This window comes from Hemicordylus capensis, chromosome 5 (assembly GCF_027244095.1).
Source record: "Hemicordylus capensis ecotype Gifberg chromosome 5, rHemCap1.1.pri, whole genome shotgun sequence".
Taxonomy (NCBI): domain Eukaryota; kingdom Metazoa; phylum Chordata; class Lepidosauria; order Squamata; family Cordylidae; genus Hemicordylus; species Hemicordylus capensis.
The window spans coordinates 100,840,195-100,866,693 of record NC_069661.1 but is presented as its reverse complement, the minus strand read 5'-3'; the positions used below and the strand labels follow the sequence as shown (position 1 = coordinate 100,866,693).

The 26,499-nt window shown below is 41.3% G+C and overlaps 1 protein-coding gene across 5 annotated transcripts; it reads left to right on the top strand.

The window, feature by feature from the left end:
- The first annotated feature begins 10 nt into the window (after positions 1-10).
- On the top strand, positions 11-26,364 carry GUF1 (GTP binding elongation factor GUF1). 5 transcript variants are annotated; one of them, XM_053253635.1, is made up of 18 exons: positions 11-147; positions 3,218-3,667; positions 4,980-5,091; positions 6,720-6,868; positions 7,197-7,277; positions 9,085-9,162; positions 12,116-12,199; positions 12,686-12,750; positions 13,230-13,433; positions 13,894-14,033; positions 15,164-15,287; positions 15,599-15,731; positions 16,753-16,896; positions 18,540-18,673; positions 21,959-22,060; positions 22,519-22,638; positions 25,155-25,191; positions 25,991-26,364. In XM_053253635.1, the coding sequence occupies exons 2-18, from the start codon at positions 3,518-3,520 to the stop codon at positions 26,126-26,128; spliced, it is 1,995 nt and encodes a 664-aa protein (XP_053109610.1). In that variant the 5' UTR covers positions 11-147; positions 3,218-3,517; the 3' UTR covers positions 26,129-26,364. The 5 variants fall into 5 exon arrangements, with proteins under 5 accessions (XP_053109610.1, XP_053109613.1, XP_053109611.1 ...); XM_053253638.1 differs by having other exon boundaries at positions 3,218-3,815; XM_053253636.1 differs by lacking the exon at positions 7,197-7,277.
- The last annotated feature ends 135 nt before the right edge of the window (positions 26,365-26,499 follow it).

Here is a 26,499-nt window from a genome sequence, read left to right as displayed (position 1 = left end):
CGAACCGGAAACGCGAGGTATGCTACTCTAGCCGCTCTCTAGCTCTCTTCCCCTAAGGCACTTCCTCGTCTCCCACGTGTTTTGAGTCTGGGAGTCTGTCTCCCGAGAAGCTGTGTGGTGCTAGCTTGGGTCTGAAATTAATTGCGGGTGAGCCGTTTCGCTCGTTGTGTTAAGGGAGACCCCTTGGGGGCTGCCGGGAGTCATTGGGAGGATGGAGCGTGGGGGGTGCGATGAAACCATCCATCGGCTACATTATGCCTCTTCTCTTTGCCTTGTTGCTGTGCTGGACGGGCTGGGTAGCCTGGCTGGAGCTGGAGGAGGAGGCTGTGCATAACCGGGTGTCCCGGCTTCCGAGCTGAGTTGAAGCATTGGGCATTTTGAGTTTTAGACCCTGCCTTTTAGTAAGGAAATAGACAAGTTCGATGCCCATATCGGAACTCGCTTAACTTTGTTGTGTTTATGATACATCAACCCTTTGATTTCTTTTCGTTAAATGATGTGATGAATCACCACATCGCTTTGCTTTGCTGTGTTGCCCTACTAACTGAGCAAAGATGCACCTTTAAAAAGCGGTGATTCTCTTTATTTAGCTGGAGGAGAGCAACTGGCTGTATCCATCCCCAGTGCGGCATCCCTCCAGTGGCTGTTGCTGGTGTCTGTCTCATTTTTTAGATTGTGAGCCCTTTGGGGACAGGGAGCCATTTTATTTATATATATCTATGTAAATCGCTGTGGGAACTTTGGTTGAAGAGAACTATATAAATATTTGTCATATTTGTATTCATAAATAAATAAAGGAGCATAATATATGGATTGTTCCACATGTTATAGAATCTCTGGACAGATTGATTTTTTAAATTATATGAAAATAAAGATACTTTCTCTTTCTCTTCTAAATAGTGCGTGGTAGGCAATCTCAGATTGTCACCTTCATTCATGAAATCTCCCACATCACTTTATTGAGAGATGTTACAATATTTAAATACTAGCTGATTCAGGTGCAGAAGATCTATGCCCCTAGTTCTCCCTTCCAACCCCTCCATTTCAGGGCTCAGCCATTTCTCCCATCCCTTCAGCCAGTCTCCCTCGCTGCCCTTTCCGCTGGCAGCTCTCATCCTCCTCACGAGGAGGCTGGCAGCCACATTTTCACTGCCTGCTCGACTGCCCACAGTGGTGGTGGCACCGTCACCACCTTCTCCTCCTCTCCCTGCCAGCGCTCATCCTCCTCATGAGGAGCCTGGCAACCTGTTTTTGTCGGTTGCTCAGCCGCTCGCAGTGGTGGCGGTGCCCTCTCAACTTTCCTCCTCCCCACCAGCTCTTGTCCTCCTTGTGAGGCCAGCGCCCCCATTTTCACTGCCTGCTCGGCCATCCTTGGCGGCTCGCAATGGTGCTGCCTCCTGCTCGGTCTCTCTCCCTCCCTCCTCGCCAGCTGTTGCAGGTCCTGGCAGCTGCTCACAAACTCTCACGAGAACTGCCACGCACGGGATTAGCCATGGGTACACCTTAGAGAATTATATAGAGAGAATCAGGTTTAAGATATTTTTGTGGATTATATTTTCATAAACACTTTTTAAAAAGACCCATATATTTGCAGACTTGTCATTTTTGAAGGAAATAATAGACTTTCTTTGTATTTTTATGCTGCAGATATGTTTCACAGGAAGCATTATTTCAGAAGAGGCATTCTGTCCTTTGTCAGAGAGAAGGCAGAATGTTTTTCCTGATGGTTCTTTGACTTCTGATTTTTTGAAGCTTTAAAAATAAATAATGTTTACACAGTGACAACCTGATAAAGTGGAGGAAGCATTTTAGTCAGTCAAAATAATAATAATGATGATGATGATAATACATAATAAATAAATAGATTAATGTAACAAATTCATTGACTGTACTTTGCAGCTCTAAAAAACAGGTTATATGTAGAAAGCCAAATATCTAGTCTAAATTACTATGATAATCTTAAATGCATTTCCTCGGACGTGAACTCAATTGATTTGCATTGAACTCAGTGGAGTTTATTTCTGAGTAAGTGTGTCTAGGATTGAGCTACAAAGTTTCTTTTATACAACCTTACCAGTTGGTCCTGAGACAGCTGATAAGAGCACCATGGGGCCCTTAGTAGGAAATTTATGGCATGGATTTCTCGCTCCTTAGACTGCAGAGAAAAATGTAAACCACTGAGCATTCAAACATTTTAATCTTAAGAGCTTGACCATTTCGTACTGATAATGAAGAACAGTGCTTTGAAGTACATGCCACACGTTATTGTGAGGAGTGCTTACTCATCAGAATCTAGTGACTAATGGTAGAAGGTTTTCCTCTTACCTTGCTTCTGCACAACTGAAAATTGGGATCACACACAGCTCCCAAACCTGGGTAGAACAGAGTTTTTGATTGTGTGAATGGCCCTACTGGCTATAACTTATAGGGACAGTAAGCACAAATGAAAGAAGGAAATGCAGTTATGTTTCCCGAGCCTTAGGAATGGCAGGGACAATAAACCTAAATAATAATGTGATCATTTATTTCCTTTACAGTGGGAGACCTAAGCCTATAGAGTCTGCTAGGGATGTGCACGGAACTGCGGTAGGGTGGTCCGAAGGCAGCGGGGGTGCTGCTTTAAGAGTGGGGGAAGATGCACTTACCCCTCCCACCGCTTTCCCCCCACTGGTGACCTTCAGTGAGACAGCTGATCGGGGCGGCAGTGTACCTCCTTGCTGCCCCATTGCCCCTGTTGGCCAGATGTGGCCGGAAGTCCCCGATGCGCATGTGCGTGCCGGCATGTGCGTGCACACGTTGCCCATGCATGTGTTCATGTGCTGGTGCGCGCAGGAACGTTGGGGACTTCTGGCCATATCTGGCCAATGGGGCAACGGGGCGGCAGGAAAGTACGCTGCCACCCTGATCTGCTGACTTACTGAAGGATGCTGGTGGGGGGAAAGTGGCAGGAGGGGTAAGTGCACCCTCCCCCACTCTTAAAGCGGCACCCCTTCTGGCTTCAAACTGGTGGAACCGCCAGTTCTTCAAACCGGTTTGGAGGCCCTTTATGGTTCCGTGCACATCTGCCATTTAAAGACTGCTTGTAATGCACTTGTAGGAATTGACTCCAATGGACTTCTCTGCCTGAAAATATATTTCTCAGGGTAAGGGCCAGAAATATGTTTAGAAGTGGTTGGATGTACTTCTGAAAAACTCAATTTAATTTTTCTCTTTGCAGGTTTAGCCCAGTGTGTAACACATGCGTGGAGGGGAGAAACGTTGTGCTCTCTGAACCTTGGATCATTTTGCTCTTTACTGAGAACACTTCATGAAAACAACTTTCTCCATCTTTTGGAAATACATTTGTGTTAAGGACTCCTTTGGCTTTAGAAACAAGCATACCAGTGGGGAATGGGGAGGTGGAATGATAATGATGACCACAGTATACTGAACCAATGGATGAATCTATGCAGTGTGCTAAAAGCTTTGCTTGACATGCCCCATTCTGAACTGTGACTCCTGCAGCAGTATTGAGATCATGTTTATACGTTTGAAAAGGTCATTGTGTCTTTGCGTTGGGCTTAAGAGATCAAAAGTTGCTGCCATTTTTTCATATATAACTCTGCGGATGGAAAAACCTGCCTATCATGCCATATTCCTCAGGCAATTTCGTTCTGAATCCATCAAGGTGACAGCTTTCTATGTCCTTTATATATAAGAAGAACCCTGCTGGATCAGACCAACCAAGATGCTAGATTGGTCCATCCAGTCTAGCATCTTGTTTGCAACAGAGACTAATCAAAGGCTTCTGGAAAGCCCACAAGTAGGGCATGAAGGCAAGAGCTCTCCATTGATTGTTCCTCCAGCAATTTGTTTTTAGAGATATATTGCCTCTGAACCAAAATCAGTGCTCCATCTAATGCACTAATTTCCCCTAAGACTAGCAAAGGTTTTCTAGAGTTTTATGTGGAGTTTCTTCCCAACCTGACCAGTTGGTATCAGTTTGGATCCTGGGATCTTGGAATGGAATTTGGGATACCGTAGGGCAGAGGTTCCCAACCTGTGGTACTCCAGATGTTGCTGAATTACAACTCCTACCACCCTCAGCCACAATACCTTGTAGCTGGGGATGATGGGAGTTGTAGTTCAGCAACATCTGGAATACTGCAGGTTGGGAACCCCACCATAGGTTAAAAATAATAATAACAAAATCACAGTCTGATTTTCTGCATGTTTACTTGCGAAAAGGTTCTGCTGTGTTCAGTGGGGCTTATTCTCAAGTAAGCGTACACAGGATTGCAGCCAAAGAACTACTTTTGATGCTGTCCCAGCAAGCTCAGTTGCACAAACAGCTCTCCCGAGTGGTCGACTCCTGTGATCAGTGAAGTGTCAGAATAGCAGACACATGAGAAATTGCATCATCTCTTCTGTGAAAAGGAACATTGTCATTTTATATACATTTTTTACATTTCTTTTAAATATTGGAGCAGTGGCGGCTGGTCCGGGTGCTACTGGGGTGGGTGGGGGTGGCGGGAGGCACCTTTAAGTGAGTAAGTGCTCACCTCCCGTACCGCTGCACCTGAAAGGTCTTCCCGGCAGCGCCGCAGTGCCCAGCACAAATCAGCTCCACCACTCAGCTGGCGGAGGCCATTTGCGTGGCCAGCAAAAGCCCTCCATGCATGCGCAGAGGCCAGCTGAGTGGCGGAGTCGATCCTCCACTGTCGTGGGTGCTGGGCAGCACGCTGCTGCTGGGAAGAGCTTTCACGTGCAGTGGTATGGGAGGTAAGCACCTTCTAATTTACACATAAAAGTGTCTCCTGCCACCTACCCACCCACCCCCTGGCAGCACCCTCACCAGCTGCCACTGTATTGGAGCAGTCAATATCAAACTGCCCTTGGTTTATTGAGAGTATAAAGGTATTGGCAGAAGTACACGTTATGCGATGAGTCCACTATCCTCTAGGTTGTTAATTATTTCTCTCATCTATTATACATTTTAGGATGCAGTGGATATGTCACTGTTTCCTGTTGAAAACATCAGAAATTTCAGCATAATAGCTCACGTGGACCATGGCAAAAGCACCCTAGCAGACAGGCTGTTAGAGATAACAGGTGAGATAATTTTACAGTATGCTTTTGAACATTAACATGCTATGCTTTATTTGACTCCATATTACTTTGTTTCATAATAATATACACCTATACAATATGGTGCAGTGGGTAAATGACTTGACTAATAAGCCAGAGGTTGCCGGTTCAAATCCCCACTGGCATGTTTCTCAGACTATGGGGAACACCTATATTGGGTAGCAGCAATATAGGAAAATGCTGAAAGGCATCATCTCAGACTGCGAGGGAGGAGGCAATGGTAAACCCCTCCTGTATTCTACCAAAGACAACCCCAGGGCTCTATGGGTGCCAGGAGTTGACACCGACCCGATGGCACACTTTATCTTTATACAGTATTAGTGGAAGATTTCCTTTACATATTGTTGCAATGTAGATCTACTGGGAAGCTCTGAAATGTTTAAATTTTTGTATTTTCAAAGTGTAATGGGTTCTTTTTGGTGGTTGCTGAAAAAAATTAGTTTATTGGAGTGCTAAAGGACATAAAAACAGGTGTCTCCACAATTTCAGTGTTATTTAAATGAATGGATGTTCCCTTAGCTATGCATGTAGTCCTGTCCAAAGGCTTGGCATGAAACGACAGAATTCAGCTTACTAATAATCTCAGCTTCTTGTTCTTCTTTTGGTGAAGTTTTAACTTTGAAATTGTTTCAGAGAAAAGCTTGGATATATTTCCATGCTCCACTCATGCATTCTTCTGTCATGTCTTTTCATGCCAAACACTTTCAGATATTTGGAAATTCAGATCATGAAAAAAGAATATATTAAGACTTAGCAAATTTATGAGTTGCTGAGCTTGCTTTGATGGAAGAATCTAGATTTCTCTGTTGAATATGCACATTTCTCATTTGCAAATTCCATTTTTCATTGGTAAAAAGGGCACTTTTTACTGTCTCTGTAGAAAGAATGTCTATAATTAACAAAAGGTTCTGATGTACAGATTCTAGTGAATGAGGCAAGGCTAGAAAACATTAGGTTTATATCCTGCTCATCAAGGCTTCTGTCCCCCCGCTACCTGCTTCTATATGTGACCATGGGCAATATTTGGGAGGCAAGGTTGCGGGAAACCTTGCCTCTCCCCATCTGCAGTTCAGTTTATTACGATCATAGACCAGCGGAAAATACATAAACACACATTACAACCCTACATTCAAAACTACAGAACCATGATGCATAATCATTAGCATAATCAGTGTTGTCGCTTAACATAATAAAGTGTTTGGGCTAGATTGGGAGAGGCTTGTGGCCTTTCCAAATTGTTGAATTTAGTTTTTGAGACTGCACATGGAAATAGTTGGACATCATAGCACTTCGTTTGCCTTTACCATTGTGCAGAACTCTGTAGCTCAAGTGTACTATTCATTGCATTACTTTTGAGATTAGCTTTTTTGCTGCCAATGGCTCCAATAACTTTTAGGTGAGTTTCCTGTATTGTCTGGGACCACAATGTATATCATAGCTAGCTAGCTTGTTATTGGGTTTAGCAGGTGAATATGTACAAATGGATAAGTGCAAAAGGTATGTCTCTGAGAATGAAATTTGTCTAGGCATAAATGGGCAGAATAGTTGTGCTTATAATGTACATTAATGGCTGACTGTGTTTAACCCTTTAGGAACAATTGACAAAACTAAGCTTAATAAACAAGTTCTGGATAAATTGCAAGTGGAACGGGAAAGAGGAATCACTGTTAAAGCCCAGACTGCTTCTCTCTTTTATAACCACAAAGGAACCAATTACCTCTTAAATCTCATTGACACACCAGTAAGTTAATCAACAATGCTGAATGCTGAAGTATTATGAAACTAACTGTGGTGTGCATGTATATCTATATCTATATCTATCTTTGCCATAGAGCTGGAGAAAGGCTAATGGCTGTGATCCAGCAGTTCTGATTTGATTGTGTAGTTTTCATTCATGCGTGGGGAGTCCTGTTCTAATATGTGAGAAGTGAGGAGGCCTTATGTGTGCGTGAGGGTGAAATCAAGCCCCTGACTTGATTAATCTTATTGACAATCTTAACAGGGTCTTGCAGTGTCATTGTTAAGCATTGTTACTGAACTTCATTCATCATTTGTTTTTATTTGTACAGGGCCATGTAGATTTTAGCTATGAAGTGTCACGATCATTGTCTGCTTGTCAAGGTGTCTTGCTTGTAGTGGATGCAAATGAGGTAGGGTTTTTAAGTACTTTCTTTTGCTGTCTCATGTATACCTTATAAGGTTATCCTTCTCCCTTTTGTATTTCTGGAGCAATAAAGGGCTTTCCTCTTTGAAGTTTAGGTAGGGATTGTGAGCCCCTTGGGGACAGTGAATAACTTTTTATTTCTCTGCTATGTAAACTGCTTTGAGAACTTTTTGTTGAAAAACAGTATAGAAATATTCTTAGTAATAATATCATCCTGAATGACATTTTAAAAAATGACAGCCCAGGACTAATTAATTATACATTGTACACATTCCTTTCTTTTATGGGATCTGGAGTTTGTGAAAATGTTATCATGCTGTTTGGTCAGACATAGTGTCATGTATTTACTCATTTAAATTATTTTTATTCTGCCTTTCCAATCACAGACTGTTTAGGGTAGATAACAACATCAAAACAAAACCATAAGCATTAAAACTGAGTAAAGCAACAATTCCTAAAACAATGCAGGTGATCCACAGTAGGGATGTGCAATTTAATTTGACCTCAAATCAATTTGCCTAGGTCTACGACTAGTCCTATGAGGTGGGCAGACTTGCGAAGTACGGAGTGGAGGGCTGGTCTATTTGCCAACTACAATTGGTAGACCAGCTCTCCCCAGAAAAATGGCACTATTTTGAGGCCCATTTTTCCTGGTCTCCCTGGTCATTTTTCCTGGTCTCTCAAAATGGTGCTTGAATCACTCGAATTAATTTGAGTGATTCAAGGTTGATCTGTTGAAGCATTACTTCAACAGACCAGGAGTTCTTGCGATTTGATTTGAGCTTGAATCGAATAGCAAAAATTGATTCATGTGCACCCCTAATCCACAACATCTAAAATAGCAGTAGAATAAAAACCTCTTCACATTGTCTAAAGATTAAACACTTGCTTTAATACAAAACTGATCTGGCAGCAGAAGGCCATCAAGGATGAAGCTTTCGAGAGGGAATTTCACAATCTGACATTCTGAATTTCACAATCTGACATTCTGAATTTCACAATCTGACAAACTGACATTCAAGTCTGGTTTCAAATGCTGGTTTTAAATTGTGGTTTCATCTCATACTGCGCGGGAGGAGGCAATGGTAACCCCCTCCTGTATTCTACCAAAAGAAAACCACAGGACTCTGTGAGCTCCAGGAGTTGAAATCAACTTGACAGCACACTTTACTTTACTTTAACCCACAGTTAAACATATTCCAGGTTTGGATGAGCAGTGGTTTAAACAAATCATGATGTCACAGCTCAATAACAAGGAGGTGATGGAAGGAGGGATTATGAGAACTTGCATGAATAAACTGCTTCCCTGAACCCACCCACTGTCTAGTGCTTATGACATCACTGGTGATGCACGATACAGTTCTTCCCACCATTCTTTTTATCAGTGCCTGTGGCATTTTGTGTACATTCTTCTTTCTTTTTCTTTTCTTTTTTAGTCTTTAAAGACTGACCATGATCTGTTACTCACACATGGGAACATTCATCTCTTCCTTTAAAAAACAATAGAAATGTAAGAGTATTTCATGTCCACATCCCAGTGATGGATGTGGATCTTTCCCACTGACGCACCCTTATACATGCATGGAACAACTCCAGAAAGACAGTTTGCATTCAAACCTGGTTTCTGCAGAGATTATTCTGGCTGTATTGGGGTTTATATTACATATTAATACACACTGTAAATTTTTGTTGGGCTATTTCTTTTCCTTTCCTTTTCCCTACAACAGTATTGTGATAATATAACATTAGCACAAATCCTCAAAATGTTTAATAATTGTTTTTTTCCCACCTAGGGCATTCAAGCTCAGACAGTAGCAAATTTTTATCTTGCATTTGAAGCACAACTAGCAATAATTCCTGTTATCAATAAGGTAATACTTACAATGTGTAATTCAATATTAATAACTCATATGTATCTTTTAAAATATTGAATCATGGGTTTGCCCACTAGTGCAATTGTGGTGAAACAAATGTCAGTAAGTCTAGGCTACCATACTGATTATATGTAAACTCACTATTTTTCTCTTCACTGCTGATCTTTGCCTACTTGTATTCATTATACACTTATTGGCTGATATACTGTGCAACATTTCATCTGCCTTTTAATGGAAATGCTCTTGCATAACTGCATGCACACTCATTTAATAGGCAGATGGAAAGTTATGCAGTACAGGCAAAGCTGTTTACTCGCGGATCTGTTATCCACGGCTTCATATATCTATGGTCGGGAAACTGACACCCAACCTCAGCATACACAGAAAATAAATAAAGAAAACATGCTGACCTCATGTATCCGCAGGTCAGGGTTGGCCAGAAATTACCACGGAGGTCATTTCTGGCCACCGTTTTAGGGATTGGAGCCACAAAATGGCTCCCATTTAACCTCCCCAACCCCACAATTTTCAGCCAATTTTTGGCTGTTTTGGGGGCACATTGTGACTCAGGGGGAGCAGCAGAGCAAGATAAACTCCTCCCCGTGAAAATCGGCTGATTTTTGACCATTTGGGGGCCATTTTTGTCCTCTTTGGAACCTAACCCCCATGATCCCATAGGGTTCAATGATCCGATATTTGTGTTTTTGGTATCCACAGTACAGCTGTGGAATGGAACCCCCAAGAATATCGAGGTCCACCTGTATATCAGTCTTTATTTTTAAGGTCCTTCGTGATTATCCTGTTTCTCCTCTTTGAGTTCTCCTTTGGTATCCTTCTGTGTGTTCTGCTCAACATAATCTTCCGGTTAGGCCTCCTGTTTCCTCAGCACTGTTGACTGCTGTTTAGGCCTCCTAAAACTTAACTGTTTAGGCCTCCTGTTTCCTCAGCACTGTCTCATCTTTGATCATTTGGTCTGACTTCTTCCTCTGCTCATAACTCTGCCTCTTTAATATCTGTCTCTACCCGCCCCCGCCCCCTTTACTGTTTGGAATGGCGACAGAATAAAACCTACTTATTCTGCACCATATTTCCTTCCATACTATCTTAAACTGTTCTAGTTTTTGGTTCATAATTTCTTTTGCTTGCCCATTTTTTGTATCCACTCCCTTGCTCTTTCTCATGTACAGTTAATTTTAGATTGTGAGCCTGCAGTACCTAGTAATTTTAGGTGTTTTATAAATAAAAGATACCAGGTAGCATTCAGATTAAGTTGGTCATGACTAACCTGTCTTATTGATTTCAGTCATGCTTAGTCATGATTAGCTAGTCAGGATGTTGTCCATTGGTGATTAACCAGAGGCTTGGTTTCTCGAGATACAGAAACTTTCTAGATTCTCATGACAGGTGGCGGGGGTGGGGTGGGGAGGGTGTAAAAACAACACGTTTTTCAAAACATCAGTGCTTATGTCATTCATTCATTCATTCATTCATTTATGGTCGTTGGCCAAAAAGTTACAGAATAAAATAACAAGAACAAGGTAAGGATTAATTAAGAACAGAAGACATAATAATGATGACAAGGTGGATATACACAGTTAGTAATGCATATAACCTATTCACCAACTTTGGAGCTACGCAGTCTGCATAACAAAATTTAGCTGCATAACAAAATTTAGCTACTGCATAGGAGAACCTTGCATCTCTTTCGGAGAGGAGATATTTTACAAGAAAATCCTCAGATTGCCCCCTCAACCCCACACAATAGTGGCCTAATTAGTTGACACCTTATGTCCCGATAAATTGTACAACTTAGTTAATACAGGATCTGTGCGTTTGATAGTTGCCACAAGGGCACTTCCGCTCCATATAAGTTAAGTTCTTGTATCTCCCATATAGCAAGGCTGATGGTAAGGCATTGAATCTAGCTCTAGAGAAGGCCCAACGAAATTTGCTGAAGATAATAGTAGAAAGATATGATGCTGCAAAAAAACCTACCCTGATCTTCAGTGGTTTATAGAACTCCGGCAGACAAGCCATCTCGTTCTGCTGATCTATATCTAGCAATCTCTGTCGGACCACCCTCCGGGCACCAGTCACTCCCAATTCCAGCAAAAAAGCAGGTGATAGTCCAATTTGAAGTAGTTTATCAGTTACCTTTAGGCACCAGGTCAGTTGCGAATCAACTGAGAGGAATTTCGGTATGAGCCCTACAGATGAAGTTTGATCTAATAAAAAACAATTAATAACCAGGCCCTAGACTCTACCCGAAGTATACTCGCTTCTTGGTGGTTCACCAGGTTGGAAAAGCATCTAGGAATGCCAAATAATATTATCAAAAAACCCTTCTGGATTCTTTCAAGTGCACTGAAATTGATATACGGACCCAACTGTGCACCACAGAGAAGTTGGGGAATTATTTTAGCCAGGAATAATTTTTTGGCAACAGGTATATAATTTCCCCCCTGGGCCCAGAAGAATTTCAATATGGCTGTGATGCTATGTTTAGCCGCATCTGACACCATTCTAATGTGAGCAGTCTTCTAATGTGAGCGGAACACAACCCCCAGGTACTTAAATTGCTTCACCTGGTCTACTTTATGACCCTCAATTGACCAGTTGAATTTCTTGACTCTATTATGAAGCAAACAACGTTTTGGCATAATTAATTATTAGATGTTCCTCCTTACAGTAAGAAGCCAAGGCCCCCAGGGCTCTCCTGAGACCTATCCTAGACTGTGACAGAATGACTGTGTCGTCAGCATACATGAGTATCGACAACCGTTTGTCTGCCATTTTGGGGGTGTGTATGTCCAGATCCTGTAAATGCTTGATTAAACCATTGACATAAAAATTAAATAAGAAAGGTGCCATAAGTGCATATGTCTGTCTTCTCTAGTTTTGTTTGCAACACAATTTACTTACCTGCTGTATTGTGATTATTATTTTGCAGATTGATTTAAAGAATGCAGATCCTGAGAGGGTTGAAAACCAAATTGAAAAGGTATTTGATATCCCCAAAGAAGAGTGCATTCGGGTAAGATGTCCTTTTAGCTTTACAAATGTGGAAGATTGGTGGTTAAAATTGCTGATAAAACCATTCTGTTTGGAAACTGTACATGCTATTTTATATGGAAAAAAAATTAGTCTTAGTCATGTACTCGGATCTAGCAAGGGTGATCCACACACAGGAGTCAGGTTCTGCACATAGACTTCCTTCTTGAATATGTAAACACCCTGGCATCTGAGGCTGTGACTAAATCCAGGTGATTGTCAGTATAGTTTCCCCCCCCCACCCCGCAAGTAGGCTCAGTCCTCTTTTTTCCTGTTAATATTTCTGAATAAGGTGCAGTAATTCCTTCTCCTGTACTTTCTACTAGTCCTAGCAAATATTTTTTGAATATACCTGGGCATCATAAGTAAAGCCAAATGCATACATGTTGGAATTTGTATTTTCCTAGCAAATGTGCACTGGTAGCATACTCTTGAAATAAGATCAATCTTCATTTTTCACTTGCTTTAGATTTCTGCTAAACTAGGAACAAATGTTGAAAGAATACTTTGGGAAGTAATTGAAAGAATCCCTCCGTAAGTTTCTTTCATTTTTTTTACATTTTATAAGTGATTGAGAAACTGGCTGACAGTTATGCCTAGTTTTTGCTTTAAGCCAGTTATAAGTGGCTATTTGAAGCCCTTTAATAACACATCCTAAATTTGCTGAGTGTGATTTTGGGTAGTTTTGTCTGCTAACCCTGACTAATGAATACAAAGGAATATGTGGAGAGGCATAAACATTTCATAATATCCCACATGCCATCTGCATGAACTTTACATTTTATAATATTTTTATTATTATTTGCTATAGTGACTGGATCTATAGTCTTGTGAACACTCTGAGAATACATATCGGGTACCAAATAAATAACATTGTCTATGCTTCATAATACTACAAGCTAATTTTTGGTTTTATTTTCATAACATAAATAACATCCAGTCTATGAATAAATAACATTCAGTTTATGCTTTATAATGCAACAAGCTAATTTGTGTTTTTATTTTCATAACAGGCCCAGTGTGAGCACACATGACCCGCTGAAGGCTCTGGTGTTCGACTCAACCTTTGATCACTATAGGGGGGTCATTGCTAACATAGCACTGTTTGGTGGGGAGGTTCACAAAGGCCATAAGATAACATCGGCTTTCACAAAAAAGGTTTATGAAGTTAATGAAGTAGGAATTCTGACACCCAATGAGCAACAAATTCATACATTGTACGTTGAAGCTTGAAGTTTCAGATTAGACATAAAACATTAGTTGTTATCTTTGCAGATGTCTTGAGTCCTTGTTCGTGCTTTTATTTCAGTGTTTGTCTTTTCCTTTGACATGCAGGGCAAACATAGAGCAGAAACATTTTCTTACTAAGCCCAGTGGATAGACTTGACGAATGGCACTTGGGTGCTGCTTTTGGTTATCTCTCATCCCTGCCTTAAATTAGAAAATTTCAATCAACAATATAACACTGATCTTTCAGTTTATTTGCAGGGCTGTGTAGCAGTTTTTGTTAAGTTCATAACAATGTGAAAGGAGGCAAGAGTTTGACACAATTGTAGCCATTGATAAATGTGATGAGTGAGAATGTGTGATCAAATTCCTAAATAGCTTATCTGCAATAGGAGAGAGATCTGAAATATTTAATATAATACATACTTCCACAATACCAATTTCATTTAGATATGCTGGCCAGGTTGGCTATCTGATTTCTGGAATGAAAGAAATTACGGAAGCCCAAATAGGAGATACACTCTATTTACATAACCAGCCAGTGGAGCCATTGCCTGGGTTTCAATCAGCGAAACCAATGGTCTTTGCAGGTGAGGTGTGCACATTCAAAAGGTGGGAAGTGGCAAATATGTACTTATATCAGGACAGTATTGTATGTGGACAAAGCCCTAAGAGATATGGGTGCTTGTTTTTCTAATAATTCAACCAATAATAAATTGTGCCTTCAATGTACAATGTACTTTATAGCCTGAACAATTAAGACAGCTCCCGCAGGAAGCTTCTAATCTAATGTTGGGCAGAAGACACAGAATGGGGAGGGATGGAATTAGAAGAAGTAGTTTTGCTCACTGTCTCACTTGTTTCTGTAATCATCTCTTTCTGTGAAATAGAAAAGGGGGAAATACAGATATGTAGACATGCTTTTTTTCTATCAGCCAGGAGTTGCTGATCATCAACCTCATATGCCATAGTTTTTCTTTCCCTCTCTTTCTGAAAAAACCACAGAGGTGGGAAGAGAACACGTGGCAGGAATGTAGAGCAGCAGTGGCATTGGCTATAGCAGTAATCATGACGATGGACTTCCGTAGAGACCACTGTGGCAGGCCCCATCTCTTCTTCCTTGTCTCCTCAAACAAGCAATTCAGGTGTTGTCCTGGTGGTTTGATTACTGCCAGACTCCGAACGGTGTAGCTGGTAGTGTGGGTGACTTCAGTAGCCTCCAACAAGTGGCTACCATACATATTTAGGCATTCGTGTGGTTCTTGATTCCAGTGCAAACTATGCTGCTGAGATAACACCTGAATCAGCCGAAATTAGCCTGCTGGGAAATTAGTTACTTGAGATGACCTTCCTACTCTCTTTCACTGGCTTGGAAGTGTGATAATAGAGATTCTAAAGATATACTTTGTTTCCCAATAATGAATGGAGCATTTGCAAGTGAGGTCCTCTAAAAGAACAAATGATTTCCGTACCTGGATGCTTCCTTAAGATATTCCAACCATTTCAGTCCACTGGAAATCTTTCAGGTGATATATTAGTAATGACGTGTGTATGTGAAACAAGGCTAGTTTAAAATCTGCCATATGATCTGTGAACTGCAATTGAAACAGCCATCGGTTGCATGCAAAGTGATTTTTTAAGTCTTTCTGCAGAATATGCTGAATCAGGTATATGAGGATGTTGATCAGCTGCCTTTATACATCTTTGTGTTTTTTGACAGGAATGTACCCAGTAGATCAGTCAGAATATAACAATCTGAAAAGTGCTGTTGAAAAACTGACACTTAACGACTCCAGTGTGACTGTTCACCGTGATAGTAGCCTTGCCTTGGGAGCTGGGTGGAGGTGAGCCTTCCTGTATTCAACCCACTGCTTTGGGCCATGTTTGTGGCTGTAGCAGTATTCAGTGTAATACAGTATGAACAATTCCCCCCGATTTTATTTGGCTAAGAAGTTTCCAATGCAATCCTATGCATGATTACTCAGAAGTAAGTCCTACTGTGTTCAGTGGGACTTACTCTCTAGTAAATATGCTTAAGGACTGTATCCTTAATGGACTTGGTTGATTTATGTGGCTTGATCGCTGCTTAGCACTATATAATTTACAATGCAGCTTGATATTTTAAAGGAATACAGTATAAATCTTCTGTTTACAGGTTGGGTTTTCTTGGTCTTTTACATATGGAAGTTTTTAATCAGCGATTGGAGCAAGAATACAATGCATCTGTCATTTTGACAGCACCCACAGTTTCCTATAAGGCAGTTCTTTCTTCAGCAAAATTAATACAGGTAATGTTGACCTTTTAAAGTCTAAACAAATGAATAGGGATGTGCATGGACTGGTTTGTGAACTTCCAGGAGGCGGGGGGGGGGGCTTTAAGGAGCAGGGAGGGTGCTCTTATGTTCCCCGCCACTTTCCTCCTGCTGGCGCTCTCCCCAAAACTGCTGGCGTGGGGCTGCAGTGTACCTCCTTGCAGCTCCAGTCAGTGTCGTACTGGAAATGGCTGGCGTGTGCCATGCAAACGTAGCTTCATAGGGCAAATAGTAGCTGAAGTTATAGAGGAAATGTTCTTAGTATAAAGGAGACACAAAACTAGGGCCTGCTTCAGACATTTTGCTGCGCTGATTGTAAAACCATTGCTGGGCAACTGGGAATATGCTTTGCCTCTTCCTTCCATCCCCTCCAGCTGAATTTCCTCCTCTTTCCCCTAGTTATTGTTAACAGTGGTTTAGGGATATGGCTGAACAGGAGCAACTGTGGTTCTAACCATACTTTCAGTCTCTGGCATAAAGGTGAACTGTGGTTATTGGTAACTACAATTAGGATGATTCGTACGTACATCATGTTAAAACCTTGAGTCTCGATATGTTGTTGGACTACAAGCATCATTTCCAGCCTCTGGCTATTGTGGCTGGAGGAAGGTGGGATACAGTGTTTTAAAACAAACTAGCTGACCTCAGAGGTGGCTTCCCAATCTCTTTCTGTATGAGTCTTGCTCTGGGCTTGCCTCCTCCTAGAAACATATGGGGTGGGCTGATCTGAGGGTGGGCAATTCCTACACTTACTCACTCTAAAAAAGAAAAGGGGGAAAAAAAAACCCTTTGGAGTGTAAGATTAAATATGTTTCCAGTTTTAATCCAGGAAGTATGCCTTAGCTGTCAAGTTTGGAAAACATTGCCTTAGAAGCAACTTCTAGAGATGCTTGCCATTTTGTAATTGTGACTAGGGTCTGAGGCATTGTGCTTTTATAGGAGACCTGTCCAACAGCCTGTGTTAAATGATACAAAATGGTTTCTTCTCCTTTTCTAGGCACATGGGAAAGAGGAGATAACCATCATAAATCCCGCTGAGTTCCCTGATAAGGCAACAGTGGTGGAATATTTGGAGCCTACTGTTTTAGGCACTATCATAACACCTGATGAATACATTGGGAAAATAATAACCCTATGCCAGGTTGGTTAAAGATTTTCATGATTGCTTCCTCCCTACCATCAGGGTTGAAAGCATTAACAATTTAAATGAGACAGTTAATTAGCCAGGTGGTTTTCAAGGTTTCAGGAAACAACTTGAGGAATCTCTGCACATCTGCCATGGAACCCTTGTATATTGCCGAGGATTACGGGACATTTTCCAGGGCACATGTTTGGATGGCATGGGGCTCTGGCTAGGAATGTTGAGACTCAGTATCATTTTTGTGAATGGAATGTAAGTCCTAGACTATACCCAGCAGTCCCTTGCAGCTGTGCAGTGGTGAGAAGGTCCTAGAAGTAGGCAAAATTCGGAGGAAGGCAAAGGTTCTCTGGAACAGAGTGTGAAAGCACTTTTATAAGTGAATGCAAGTGCATTCACATAGATCTGGTCATGATGATTAATATAGTACTTCTATAAAGCTTTAGATTATTCAGACCAGTTTACATGTGTAATCCTTACAACCCTTTTGAATCGGTTAACTGTTTAAATACACAGCTGTGGAATTCAATACCTGGACTTAGTCAATAGATAATCTTTTAGGCTCACACAGTTAGAGGAACATATTATTGTCATTGGCCTTCAGAGCTGTAGGCATAATCTTAAATACCTAAGAACAGCCCTGCTGGATCAGGCCCAAGGCCCATCTAGTCCAGCATCCTGTTTCCTGCAGTGGCCCAGCAGATGCCTCTGGGAAGCCCACAGGCAAGAACTGAGGGCACACCTTCTCTCCTGCTGTTGCTCCCCTGCAACTCATATTCAGACATCTTGCCTCCAAGGGTAATAAGCCTTATTGGCCTAGTCCTTTACCAGTCTTCATTTGCAGTCCTGACTGAGGAGGAAGAACTGTTGGCTTACATACTGTGCAGTGCCCTGCCAATCCAAGAATGGGACGCATGCTCTGGTTCCATGCATCTCCACACTCCGTCCACATTGCTACCAAGTACAGAGAGGCTTGGCATCAACTAAGAATTGTGTCAGCTTTGGGGAAATGGCCACTAGAGTGCTGACACAATTCTTAGACACCACAGACAGAGCCTCTCTGTACTTGGGAGTCTGGATATGCATGGAAAGAGCTTGTGTGCCCTGTGCTTGGATTGGTGAGGCGCTGCACATTATGTAAGCCATTGTTTTTAGTGTATAGTTTCTACAGCATGTTTTATATGGTATTCTTTGGTTCTCTTCTTTGTCTTCCTCCATGTACATGGCACTTCACACACTAACACATAAGCAAAGAGACAGGCCCTAACACTGAGGAGGTTACAGTCTAAATTATAATATATCTGCCTTCTATTACTTCTTTGTCTCTCTAAGCCAAGCCAGTTCTCACCCGGTAAGCAAGCTATAGGTGATCAAGAGAAGTATTTTTTCTGAAATTTCCATGAAAATATTGATATTCTAGCAATAGGAAATCCTAGAAAGGTTGGTGATAGAAGAGCCATTGAAGAATATGCAAATGTTTAGATTAGTAGCAAAACAGCCCTCAAAGAAAGGAACCTTGGAGTGTCAATAGGTTAATTGCCAGATGTCTTCTTGTTAGTACTTTGGTTTAAAATGTAGCACTTGGTTGAAAGTGTGTACCAAGGGAAAGTCTGACTGTGTCTCATAGTGCTGTATTCAATTGTCAGACTCGAAGGGCTGTTCAGAAGGATTTGGTGTATATTGACGACCACAGAGTCATGATGAAATATTTCTTTCCTCTGAATGAAATCGTAGTAGATTTCTATGATGCTCTGAAATCCCTCTCCTCTGGATATGCCAGGTAATGTAATCCAATACTAGTAACCTTTTGCCTTGATTGCTGCAGTCTCCTTCTCACTGGTCTTCCATTGGCTCACGTCAGTTCCCTCATCTCCATCCAGAGCTGTTGCTAGAACTGTTCACCTCTCTTATTACTCTGACCATATCCCATCTTACTTTCTTAAATCCCTTCACTGGCTTCTTTGCTCCAGATCTAGCACCAACTCGTCGTCCTTACCTTCAAAGCCCCCATGGTCTTGCTCTCATCCCATTACATTCCTGCCCATGTCCTTTACTCATCCAGTTCTCAATCAAAGGCCTCCTGCTCCTCAAACATCATCTTTTCTCCCTTACTCCCCCTCATACTTGAAACTATCTCCCAGAACACCTGCATGTTGCCTCCTCTCTTCCTTCCTTCAAAATACCTTCTTAAAACCCATATTTTCTGTGAATTCCTTGGCACAACCATTTAACCTCCATATGTGATTGTAACTAAGTTAAATATATGTAATTTAAATAATAGCATGTTCCTCCCCAGTTTACTCCATTTCCCTTCCCTTCCCCTGTTGTCTCCCTTGTGTCTAGATTAGAAGCCACTTTGGGAGGGACCTCCCTCATTCTTTGTGTAGTGCCATGTATGCTACTGTATAAATATATGGGATTTTTACAACTGCAGTTGGAAATCATGTGCCCATTGACTACAACTAAATGTAAAGAAAACTAAACTAATGACAACAGGTACAGCAACCAGCCTCAGAATTGACAATGAAGACACTGAAGTGGTAGGTAGCTTCTGCCTTTTAGGATCAACCATCAACAGTTAAGGATCCAGCAGTTAAGAAATACATCACAGACTAGCACTTGATAGGGTTGCAATGAAGGCCTTGGAAAGGATATTTAGATGCTGAGACGTGTCTACACCTACAAAGTATAGAATCGTTTGGACAATGGTTTCCCCCGTGACACTATGGATGCGAAAACTGGACTTTGAAGAAGCAAGATAGAAAAAGCATTGATGCTTTTGAACTTTGGTGCTGGAGAAGACTTTTGAGGATCCCATGGACAGCCAGGAAAACAAACAAATGGATCATAGAACAAATCAATCCAGAATTTTCACTCAAGGCACAAATGACCAGGCTTAAACTATCATACTTCGGACACATTATGCAAAGATCCAGCTTCCTTGAGAAGTCCATAATGCTGGGAAAAGTTGAAGGAAAGAGAAGAAGACGACCAGCAGTAAGGTGGATGGACTCGATTACAGCAGCAATGAATGTACCACTGAGAGACCTTAAAGGCCAAGTTGAAGACAGATCATTATCATCATGGAGAGAATCTATCTATGTGGTCATTAAGAGTCGACACCGACTTGACAGCACTTAATCAATCAATCGATCAGCAAACTCTAGTGGAAGCAGGATGAATAAGTGGCTGCTGCTGCTGCCTCTTGTCGCTGGGGTGGGGCGCAGAGAGGAGGGAAGGAAGCTGGGGTAACCATAGGTGGGGCTAATAGTAGGCAGGTCCAACCCTAAGTTAAAAAGAACCAGCCCATGGTTTTCTCCATCTGTAAAGTTGTTTACTTATCATAACCAAAATCTCCATCATTCACACCAGTACTTGGCAGCTGGCTGTTCAGTGCTGATTTAGTGCTAAATTTGCCCCGTAGCTGGCTGTGAGTAAAGGAATTCTGCCCTTAGAGTGGTTAATTGTAGGTGTCAGTGTGGAAAGTAGCAATGCCCCCCCTTATTGTCCTCAGTAGTAGGGATGTGCACAGAACTGGCTGGCCTGGTTTGGTTCGAGTCCGGACTGGACTCGAACCTGACCAGACCAGTTCAGTCTGGCACTCCTTCGAAATGCCCCCCCCCCAGTTCGGTCTGGGGAGGGGGGTTTGCGAACTTAAAAAATATATACATTTTTTTAACCTTTAGCCCCTTCGGGGGGCTTCCTCTAGGCAGTGTGTGTGTGTGTATGTGTCCGTGAAGGTTCCCCTTCCCCCCGCCGGCCTCGGTCATCACCACCGCAGCCCATTCGGCTGCTTTTTTCGTATTTTGGTGCGGTGGCCATTTTGCCCGCTGCTGTGTACATGCACAAATGGCCTCTGCAGACAAAATGGCCACCGCGCCGAAATATAGAGGTTTTTTAAAAAAGTTAAAAGTAAAATGTAAAAAATTACCTTTTTTACACAGACACAGACACAGACACACACACACACACACACACACATATATATATATATATATATATATATATATATATATATATATATATATATATATATATAAAAAGTTCGCAACCCGCAGCGCCCCCCCCCCCGTGAACAGTCAGGGTGCGGTTCGGCTTGAGGCTGGACCGAACAGGGGGTGATTGGGTCCGACCTCGAGCCTTCTGTACCCCTCTCCCTCCTTGCAATCTCAGTCCTCTCCTCCTCACCCCATTTAAGAAGGGGAGGGGGGTTGGAGTTTTGAGTGCGTAGCACCTGCATACACACATTTCACACTGCTTGAAAATTCCAGTGTATTTGGCCAGACATAGCTCACTAGTTTCCTTTCTTCTCACAGATATGCACATAGAGTACATACTTCAAAAAAAGTATTTCCCCTTTTCTCACAATATAAATGTTTCTGGGATATGTTCTTGGGCTAGCCCCTGCCCACCCTTAGTTGAAGGAAAAAGAGAAGAAAGGCACATCTTGATTGGTGCTGGGGCACTAAATATGCAATTTGGTTAGTGACTAGAGACTAATATGGTAATTACTCCATCTGGGGGCAATGGATTCCACTAAACACTCTAAGAGGGAGTAAATGGCTTTACAAAGGCCATTTAGAAAAAAGACAAAGAGCTAGTGCCATCTACTGGCCAGTAGCAGAAATGCAAGAACAACATTCAAATAAGAGAGACAAAGACAGAAAGAGATGTTTGGTGAGAGGATGTGAGGCTGGCAAAGAAGGGGCCAATGTCCCTTTTGCCCCAAATGAGAAGTTTCCATCATGAAGAATATTTTAATAGAGGGGGAACCCTTCAAAAGCAGCAGTCTCACTGTAGTACAGAAAATGACGGAGTAATGCCTGCTTGTATGTATAGCTCTGGTTGAATTTCTCAGATATGTAGTTAAAATGTCTTTGTGGCTGAATCAGTTATAGATCAATACTGTGACAATAATTCTTCTCTACATATATTTTTGAATCAGTATTTGAAAAAGGAAACCTTTTATTTAAGGATAAAAAGCCTGCACTCCTATTCAGATTTTAAAAAAGATTCTAAAAACTAAAATAATAAACTACATGTAGTAATGTTTCTCTCTCTTCAGCTTTGACTACGAGGATGCAGGATACCAGACTGCAGACCTTGTCAAGTTGGACATTCTTTTAAATGGGAATGCTGTAGAAGAATTGGTAACTATTGTACATAAGTAAGTATATTAAAGAGACACTCCTATTTTAGAGAAAGCTGAGATTAGATTAGCACTACCTTCCCGAGGAAGTGGAATTTCTTTGAAAATATGTCCCTTATTTCTGAAGATACTGAGCAGTTGTGAAAAGGGCAAACATGTTTCTTTAAGAAAACCCCCACCCCCCCCCACCCCCAAACAAACAAACACCAACAACCCCAAACAATGAAAGAGCTTTTGTCCAAGTCTACCATGTCACTGTGATTTCCTACCTTTGGTTATATTTCAAACCCCATCTTTGGGGATTCTCAATTTCATTGTACAGATTGAATTTTTCTCAGCATATATGGTACAGATTTTCAAGCACAATGATATTTCATTGTATTGGGGCACATCAACTTAGCTTTGCTCCAGTTGAATGTAAAATTTAATAAATTTGAAAACTTTTAATGATTCTCACCTTCATTTTTGGTTTCCAGGGAAAAGGCATACACAGTTGCTAAAACCATGTGTGAACGTTTAAAGGATATTATTCCCAGACAACTTTTTGAAATAGCAATTCAGGCAGCTGTTGGAAATAAAATAATTGCAAGGGAAACGTGAGTTATTAATCTTGACTCCTTGTTTTGTATTTAAGGTAACTAAAGTACAGCTTGTTATACAACAGGATAGTTGTAGTGTACTTCTGTTGGCATTACTAAAACCCCAGGAAAAAAACGTTTTTCCTCTTCAAGTACATATTAGTATTTCCTAATAAGTACTTGGTGTTCCAATTGGAATCCCAATGTCTTAAGAAAATACTAAAGAGGAATTCAAATTATGCATACGGCAGTTTCATTCAAGATGATGACTTTATTCTTTCTATCCTGATTTTTCCTGTCAGCAGGCTCACAACGCAGCTTGAAACCATAAAACATTCCAACAGAACATTAAATATAAAATATTCCATCAGTTCAATTTACCATAAGCCTACAAAAGTATGCATTTTCCTGTTGCCATTTACCCCTGCTCTTTATTTCAACATATGAACAGCTTGGCCTGTTTTTGAACAAGTAGAAAGTAAAGCTTGGGCTTCCCCAGAGCATCCCAGAGATGGAGTGCCAGTACTGAAAAGACCCTGCTCTTTGTGGATGCCAAACTTCTATTTCAGACAGAAAAGGCACTCATAGCGGGGCCCTTCCTGAAGATCTTTATGGGGAGGCTTTATATTATCAGTACTAAGAATATTTTTATATTTCAGCAAAAAGTTCATAAAGCAGTTTACCTATCAAAAGAAATGGGATGGGAGGACAGAGAACACCAGTTGTATAGAAGAAGGCATTCCTAAGATGCCCTGGACGCAGATTGCTTTATGACTTTGAAGGTCAGCACTATTCTAGTCTCCAGTTTAGCCTGGAGACTAATTAGGAGCCTCTGAAGCTTTCTCAGCACAAACATAATGTAGTTTAGGCTGCTGCTGCCACTTAACAGTTGCACAACTGCATTCCAGACTACCTGAAGTTTCTGAAGTCTTCAAAGGCAATTCCATGTAGGGTACTAGGGTAGAATTGAGGCGGTAGTAAAATAGTCTCCCATTTTCTTCCTTCCAAGGAAGAAAAATCATTCTTCCAAGGAAGAAAAATCATTATTTCTCTGTAATACCTCCTTGTATGTATAAACTAACTATCAGAATTCTGTCAAATTGTCCCGTGAGATGTACAAAGTAGACATGAAGTTATTTATGTTGACTCAATGGCTGAAAAATAAGCAGAAAATACTGTACGAAGCTCTGGTCTATTTGAATCAAATTGTTGTCGCGGCTCAGTGTCCAAGTGTCTTAGCCATCAGTCTTTTTATTATTGAGTCATAGCTTCTGGGATATAACACTGATTCACATTGTGGAATATATTTGCACCCAATGAAAAACACAGTGGCTATCATATTCCACAGTGTTTGGAGGGCAGAGCAAGAGCTGTGCCCTTGCAGAGGTTGCTGTGAGCTCAGTCCAAGGCTTGTCCCACAGCTGAACATGTGTGCAGGGGGAGAAGGATGGGTGATTTTTGTTGCTCTCTCCTCCCTCCAAAGTACAGGTGAAACTCGGAAAATTAGAATATCGTGCAAAAGTCCATTAATTTCAGTAATGCAAATTAAAAGGTGAAACTGATATATGAGACAGACGCATTACATGCAAAGCGAGATAAGTCAAGCCTTAATTTGTTATAATTGTGATGATCATGGCGTACAGATCATGAAAACCCTAAATCCACAATCCCAGAAAATTAGAATATTACATGGAACCAATAAGACAAGGATTGTAGAATAGAACAATATCGTACCTCTGAAAAGTATACAGTGTACTGTGCTTGATTGGCCAGCAAACTCGCCTGACCTGACCCTATAGAGAATCTATGGGGCATTGACGAGAGAAGGATGAGAGACATGAGACCAAACAATGCAGAAGAGCTGAAGGCCGCTAATGAAGCATCCTGGTCTTCCATAATACCTCATCAGTGCCACAGGCTGATAGCATCCATGCCACGCCGCACTGAGGCAGTAATTGCTGCAAAAGGGGCCCAAACCAAGTACTGAATACATATGCATGCTTATACTTTTCAGAGGTCCGATATTGTTCTATTCTACAATCCTTGTCTTCTTGGTTCCATGTAATATTCTAATTTTCTGGGATTGTGGATTTGGGGTTTTCATGAGCTGTACGCCATGATCATCACAATTATAACAAATTAAGGCTTGACTTATCTCGCTTTGCATGTAATGCATCTGTCTCATATATCAGTTTCACCTTTTAATTTGCATTACTGAAATTAATGGACTTTTGCACGATATTCTAATTTTCTGAGTTTCACCTGTTTTTTTTTGTGTGTTTTTTTTTTTTTTGCTTTCATAAATATTTCCCTGAAAGATGTGCAGCCCTCTGGGACATCTTTCTGAAAGCTAAAGACTTTTGGATGGGAGAGCAATGAAAATCAATTTCCCTGTGTGCACTCTTGGCTGTGTGACAAGCCTTGGGCTGAACTTCACAGTAGCCTCTCTGCTTTTGCTTCACTCTCCTAGCACTAAGAACACATGGACCAGTTTGAGTACAACAGTAAAACAACATGTAACTTCTTTCTTTCAGGGTGAAACCTTATAGGAAAAATGTACTTGCAAAATGTGTAAGTATGGTTTTGTAGTTTTATTTTTTGGGAGAAAACTGACTGATCACCACCATCCTTCTTCCAGTTGTGCATGGTGACTGTTGAGTTGTATTTTTCCATGCACTCATTTTGCTGCTTGAGTTTCAACGATAACTTATTTATATATTTCTAGTTTCCCTTTTTGTTTTGGCTTTTTATTTATCCACATGGGCTCAGGAAAACAGACTGAAGTTTCATATCCACAGTATGACAGATTGAGTACTGTTTATGCATTATTTCATTCAACATGTGATGTATGTCACTATAGCAGCTTTAAATGATCTGGAAACGTTGATAGCACAGTTATCACAATCTTTCATAGGTTTCCCCCCTCTAAAATGGCTGAGTACTTGAGTAAACAGTAGAAAAAAATATGAATAGAGCTACAACCCAGCATACTATTTATCTATATATAATTCTCCAGGGTATGCCTTGGAATGTGTGTCCCAGCGCCCAGCTGATTGGCTGAGGTGTACCCAGGAGGATTGGTTGCTGTGGCAGCAGCAGGCCTGGCCGCAGAGGCCAGAGGCAGCGGTGGGCCCAGCCGCAGAGGCAAGGCTGGGGGGCGGGGGGAGAATGTGTGTGGGGGGGTAGAAGTGGTGGTGGGGAGGAGAGGCGGCTGGGCCTGGAAGTGGAGACTGGGGCAGAAGGGGGGGGGGAAGAGGTAACCGCCGGCCCCAGAGAGTGCACAGATGCTCTGTGCGGGGTCGGCTAGTACTATATAATACTGTTATTTAGTACTGTAACATCTGAAGAAGCACAAACTTATTTTTAACAGTATGGTGGTGATATTACACGAAAAATGAAACTTTTGAAGAGGCAAGCAGAAGGAAAGAAGAAGTTGAGGAAGATTGGGAATGTGGAAGTGCCAAAGGATGCATTCATAAGTGTTCTAAAGCGACAGCCTGATAAGTAGCCAAGAAGTTCACAAATAATACTGGCAGTTACTATTTGTAAAACTAAAAAAATTACTGATCAGTGGCTATCTTGACAATGTGATCCTGTGTGTACATATATAAAGCACCTTCAGTGTAAATACTAAACTTAAAGTGTTCTAATTTAAGAAAGCTTATACAAATAATTAGGCAAATGTGATTGTATAGGTGGCTGGAGAGCCTGTAACTTTTCAATAAAGCCTTTTTTGATGGTCAAGTATCCTGTGGCCTAGTAATCCTGCAACTAATGAACCAAGCATAACATTACATGTCCCTGCATTTTACACAGCCATTGCAGGCATGTTCTGATGCAATTTCTTAGCAACATATGACATAAGCTACCTTGCGTGCA